General features: G+C 44.8%; 1 protein-coding gene across 2 annotated transcripts in view; it reads left to right on the forward strand.

Moving 5' to 3' along the window:
- Positions 1–5,967, forward strand: part of LOC107125956 — a 33,228-nt gene extending 27,261 nt beyond the window's left edge. For both annotated transcript variants that reach the window (XR_001483056.1, XM_015429440.1), the window contains 2 exons: positions 4,622–4,720; positions 5,612–5,967. Coding sequence is in view for 1 of the 2 variants with exons in the window: in XM_015429440.1 (XP_015284926.1) it covers positions 4,622–4,711 (90 nt within the window). In the remaining variant the exon portion in view is untranslated. The remainder of the gene's footprint in view (positions 1–4,621; positions 4,721–5,611) is intronic.
- The last annotated feature ends 33 nt before the right edge of the window (positions 5,968–6,000 follow it).

Here is a 6,000-nt window from a genome sequence, read left to right on the forward strand (position 1 = left end):
GCTGTTTCGCTGGTGTGACATTGCGTCCAAACATGGCCTGCTAAAACAAAGCAGAAATAGAAAGCATATTAAGATTACCACGCCATGGTTCCTCTACTAAAAATTACAGCATGTTACTAGCCGACTCAAAATCATCTCAATCCTCACTCAACCTCATACAGAGTTTGAACTGATCTTGAAATTATATGAGACAAAAAATAGAGGGTTGATATCAGCCACGTATCAACTTCTACTAAGGGACAAATCTTCTAAGATTATGCCATACCAAACTGCATAGGAACAAAGCACAAAAACCACTGACTAGAGATAACCATATGAAATGTGTAATAATAATTCAATAATGCAAAAATATAATTGTTATAACAAATATTGGCCAAGGTGTAACCAAGATACAGAAGGAAGAATAATGGAAAGAAAAATAAAGTCCCAAGTATTTTACTGTGTCTCACTCCAGTAGCGTTGTAATATCAAAGTCCAATTTGACATGCAATTCATCATGGAGTGGACATTTCAGAAGTTCCATAAGCCATAAAAAGCCATGACGCGTAGTCCAGATGCTGGCTGCCGCGTTTCGAGTTATTCATATTCAAAAGCAATAGGCTATAAGGGGACCCAATCTCAGTAGAAGGCACATACAAAGCCAGTATGATCAGTCAAGAAGGATTTTTGTGAGAGTTCCGGTTTAAGCGACTCGCCACTCAGACGCACCTTGCTCTGATGGGGTCGTCCCGAGCCTCGGCTGACGGGAGGGGTTCGAGCTGGTCCCGGACCCCCTGGGGTCTCTGTAGGAGACCCCCAGCCTGGGGAGCTGATGAGAGCCTCTTCCAAGGCGACAGCCGAGGAATTGAGGCACTCCTTTTCCCCCGATAGGTACCATTGCCGAGGAGCCAAGATGGCACTTAGAGACGACTGCCGGACAAGCAGACACGATCTAAGCGGGAAAAAAGGCTTCTAAGAAATTCCCGAGGCTTTAAAACGTGAGTTAAGCAATGCTCAAGTGAATTCAAGCGAGTATTATACCTCGAGAACAAATAGAAGCGCCTACGGCAAAGCGGGGGTGGTGGTGAAGGGGGAACTCAAGATCTCCCCCCACACACACTAAAACTCAAAGTGGTTTTGAGGCAGAAACAAAAGACTTTAAACAATTTTATTTGTTGGAGAATTTAAGAGAACTGATAAGCTGCAGATTGAGCTAAAGCGGAAAGAAATTGCATAACTTTCATCTTGTTTTGAGAAACTTACTTCTTGTTGATATTATGGCTGGGAGAGGGTGGAGGGTGCCGCTGGAGAAAAGAATGCAAACCGGAAATAGTCACCCAACAACTCCCTCCTCTTCAAACCAGGAAGTAAACTTGGACATGTCCACTCTATTAGCAAATGCGTTGCGCCCCCTAATGGAACAGATGACGAACGTCCGTTTAAAGCTAGATAATGTGCAATCCCAATTGACTTCTATGGACAAAAGGACTTCAGCAACTGAAAAAACACTGAAAAAGGTAGAAAAACAAACTGAACTTATAAAGCTGCTTACATTATTCCCCTTTCTCCTTTTTATCCTCACAACAACCCTGTGAGATAGGTTAGAGTGAAACTGACTCCCCAAAATCACTCAGTGAGCTTCCACAGGCAAATGGGGATTCGAACCTGGGACCCCTCCAGACATCACTCTGAAGTTCTAACTGCTGCACCACACTGGCTTTCATAGGGTTCCTGTTGTCGAAGGGTAGCAAGCAGCTAGGCCTAGCTGAGTCATGCAAATTGGGTGGTATTAAGTCACCCAGTGGTCGCTACGTGGCCTGGGTTGCAAGCCTCCAGGTAGGACCTGGAGATCTCCCAGAATTACAACTGATCTCCAAATGACAGAAATCTGTCCCCCTAGACAAAATGGATACTTTGGTGGGGGGACTCTATGGCTTTATATCCAGCTAAGGCCTCTTCCCTCACCAAACCCTACCCCCCAGACTCTACCCCAAAATCTCCAGGAATTTCCCAACCTGGATCTGGCCATCTTAGCCAGGCCTGGCCCCAATGAGTTTTCTCTCAAAGGCCAAAATAGGGCTGGAAAGGACCCTACACCCGCCTGGCGTTTTAGTCACAGAAACCCCAAGCCTGGAATGCTGTGGTTGCCTAGGAACAGCCACTGAGGTAATCCATCTGTTAAAGCTACCAGTTCTCCTTTTATCATTTTGGGGTTTCTAAACTCCTCCAACGTATCTTTTAAAATATTTCACATTTTCCAGCAATCCTGGGAAGTTTTTCAGGTTTGCAGAAAGGTCTTCCTTGCCTGTTCGCCACTCCAGTCTCTGGAATTAAGTATCTTCAAATTTGGCTGACTTCGCTATTAATATATAGATTTATATGGAAGCATATAATCCATGTAAGGTGAGAAGAAAATGGTGGGAAGAAGTGATATTTGGTAGGAAATTTAAATTGTTAATTTTGATGGGAGGACGCACCCTCACATGAAGAATTGGGAAGATCTGAGTTTGAGCTAGATGTCATATCAGAGGATATGACATCACACGGCAGGACATCACATCCTGCCAAGCTCACTCCCTAAACTCCACTCTCCCCAGGCACTACTGCCAAATCTCCAGGAACGTCCCAAGCCAGAGCTGACAACGCTGGGGAGGGAGTACGTATGGGTGTGAAGAGAAACATTTTTGAATCTAGACGAGACAGAAGAGCAGACAGATTTATGGGAGCTGGCTGAAGCACCTAGAGGGTGCAGAATCGCTCTCTCTGATGTGGAGTAGCGGACCTACTACCCTGTTTGCCTCTGCCTGTGCTGTACCAGCACAATTATAAATTAAGCAAATACTTTATAAATGCTTATGGACAACACCATAAGTCTCTAGTGCTTTCTTCTCCAAAGGGAAACAGCCCAGATAAGCAATGCCCCTGGAACTTCTCAATGCTCAGAGGAGCAAGGGAGCATATAACAATGTAAATGAACAACCACATAGGAAAGACTCTAAGAGAAATGTTATAGATAGGGTAGTAACCAGAGGGTAACTTAATATGTAAAGTGACTCTGAGGCACACAGCACTGGGGCTTACAGTAGTGTGGGATGGTGTCAGGGGGTAGCTGTATTAGTTTGCAGCAGTAGAACAAAATTCAAGGCTAGTAGCTCCTTAGAGGAGCTGCGGTGGCTCAAGTGGCTAAGACGCTGAACTGCAGGCTGTGGAAGGTCAGTAGTTCAGCAGTTCGAGACCCGGGTGCCGCATGACGGAGTGAGCTCCCATCTCTAGTTCCAGCTCCTGCCAACCTAGCAGTTCGAAAGCAAGAAATTGCAAGTAGATAAATAGGTACCACTTCAGTGGGAAGGTAACAGCGTTCTGTGTGCCTTGGTGTTTAGTCATGCCGGCCACATGACCACAGAAACGTCTTCGGACAGCGCTGGCTCTTCGGCTTTGAAACGGAGATGAGCACCGCAACCCTAGAGTCAGATTCGACTGGCTTTCGAGCAAGGGAACCTTTACCTTTAGCTCCTTAGAGACCAACAATATTTTCCAAGATATAAGCTTTCATGGGCCAGATATCTGCCATACCTGAGAAAGTGAGCTTTGACTCATAAAAGATTATACTATGGAATATGTTGTTGGTCTCTAAGGTGCAACTGGACTCCAATTGTAAACTGGTGGAGGTCACCACTTTTCCATTAAAAAAAAAATTGGTCAGAATAATTTTTTCCTCAGTTTGACCTGTCCTGCTTTCCTTTACATTGACTTGCTACTAATGAAAGGATGTTTCCCCCCACCCATAAGGTGGCCTCCTAAGTGTTCCCTCTAAGCCGAGTTAGTGTGAGCTAGCTCACAGTTTTGTAGCCTCCAGCTCACACAGTTTTGTCTGAGCTCAGGAAGGATGGCTCCCGAGCAAACTAATTTAGGCAGTAACCACATTGCTCGCCCACAACTTTAATGCCAGTAACTCACAAAGTGGGATTTTTGCTCACAAGACTCCACAGCTTAGAGGGAACATTGCAATCCCAGTCAGTTCTGTGTCTGGCTTACCATTGGTAGCCACACTTTTTAGAACTTTAGGATCAGCAAAAAAAGGAATCCGTCTGCGGCCAGAGCTATTGAAGTTAACTGGAGTGGTTAGTCCAGTCACCATTAGTTAGTAGAGTGCTTAAATAAAGCTACAAATGCAGGAGCATCACTTTACCACGTTACTCAGCTTACAAAGCTACACAGAGCCACATTGCAAGTTAAGATAAATGCTTCTCTCTTTATTTGAGAAGTACACTTTGGATAGGAAAGAGCAGAGATTGATAGATTACTCACTTAATAGCTAAAGGGTGGAAGAGAGGACCGCATGTCCCCCTCTTGGTGCATGCAGGTAGAGAGCATGTCTTCATCCAGAGTGAGAGAGAAGGAGGAAGGGGAAATTGATCCCTGAGAACACAATCTGCATTTCAAAGAGGACAGTGGCAGAAGAGCAGGTACAGGAAGAGATTTTTAATTATTAAATCTACTTTACCTGTTAGGCTATTAGATGTCCTTTTGTACAATCTTTTGATTCTACAAGATGTCCTTTTGACAATCTTTTCTTGCTAATACATTAACTGCCAATCCATTTACATAGTCCTGGACACATCCTTCACTTTATTGTACGCAGGTAAAAGCATCCTTCCACTTACCCCATCTGAGGAATTATTTTGTGGCACAGGAGCAATACATACATCTTGGTTGCCCACTTCCCAGATGATGCCCACAGGTAAGCCTACATCCATTGTCAGTCCATTTCCAAGCATGGCAGGCGGCGACACTTCCTGCACCACAGAGGCCACTTGGCTAACCTTTCACCTGGCCATGAGTGCAAAAAGTCCAGGGAACTTTCCCAGTCAATTAAGGGCCAGTCTTCCCCTGCACTTGAGGTGACTCATTCTAAGGAGATGGAGCCAGGTGCCCAGCTCTAGCACTATTTCTTGCATGTTTCCATGGGCTTCTCCTAAGGCTACCAAGCCCCCAGTGGGGGCAGGAGAAAAAAAAATGCAGCTTTGTGTAGAAGAACAAGAGGTTTTATACTCCACTCTTCACTACCAAAAGGAGTCTCAAAGCCGCCTACAATCGCCTTCCCTTCCTCTCCCCACAACAGACACCCTGTGAGGTAGGTGGCACTGAGAGAGTGGAGAATGTGGAGGAGGAGTGGAGAATCAAACCTGGTTTTCCAGATTAGAGTCTGCTGCTCTTAACCACTACACCACAATGTCTTTCCCTACTGGAAGTGATGAAGGGTAGCTCTAGGACATTTTGTAAAACATTAATTCCTAGGGTTACCATAAGTCAGAATTGACTTGACGGCACTAAACATACACAGCCATCGCTCAATGGTAAAGCCATACTTCCAGTAAGAACCTGAACCTACATTTTTTAAAAAAATTGTCCTGCAGTGTTGCGTTCCCCAACCCCAGCCCCCCCCTCTCCAGCTGCCAGTCACTTCCTGACAACCCTGGCTTCACCATCAACGAATGCTTAGCAAATATTGCCTCAGCAGAGGGAACTGCCAGGGCTTATCTCTGATTAATTCTATAAGACAACCTGGCATAGTTTGACAAGTTCTTTTTGTCATTCACTATTCTTTTTTGTTTTCTTCACTTTTTCCTAGGTCAGCCAAATACCTCCCCAAGAGTTGTCAATGCCATTAATTGGATAACAGCAACCATTGGACACAAGTTCTCATTTTCAGTACCTCCAGACACATTTTATGATCAGGAAGATGGAGATACATCTCAGTTGACCCTTGGAATGAGCCCAGTTAATGGTTCTCCCATAGGCCCTGGGAACTGGTTGCACTTTAATTCACATTTCCAAATCATGCATGGCTATCCACTTGCTAACGATTTCCAGTATTCACCTCAGGAATTTTTACTGTTTGCCACTGATTCTGGAGGGCTGAAGACTTCTGATACGCTGACAATAGAGCTACTCAGACCTACCACTATCCCGTGTCACAATTATACCATAAGAATAAAAAATAGCTACGACTCGTTCCTG

Source organism: Gekko japonicus, unplaced genomic scaffold (genome assembly GCF_001447785.1).
Source record: "Gekko japonicus isolate JY-2015 unplaced genomic scaffold, Gekko_japonicus_V1.1 scaffold169, whole genome shotgun sequence".
Classification (NCBI taxonomy): Eukaryota; Metazoa; Chordata; class Lepidosauria; order Squamata; family Gekkonidae; genus Gekko; species Gekko japonicus.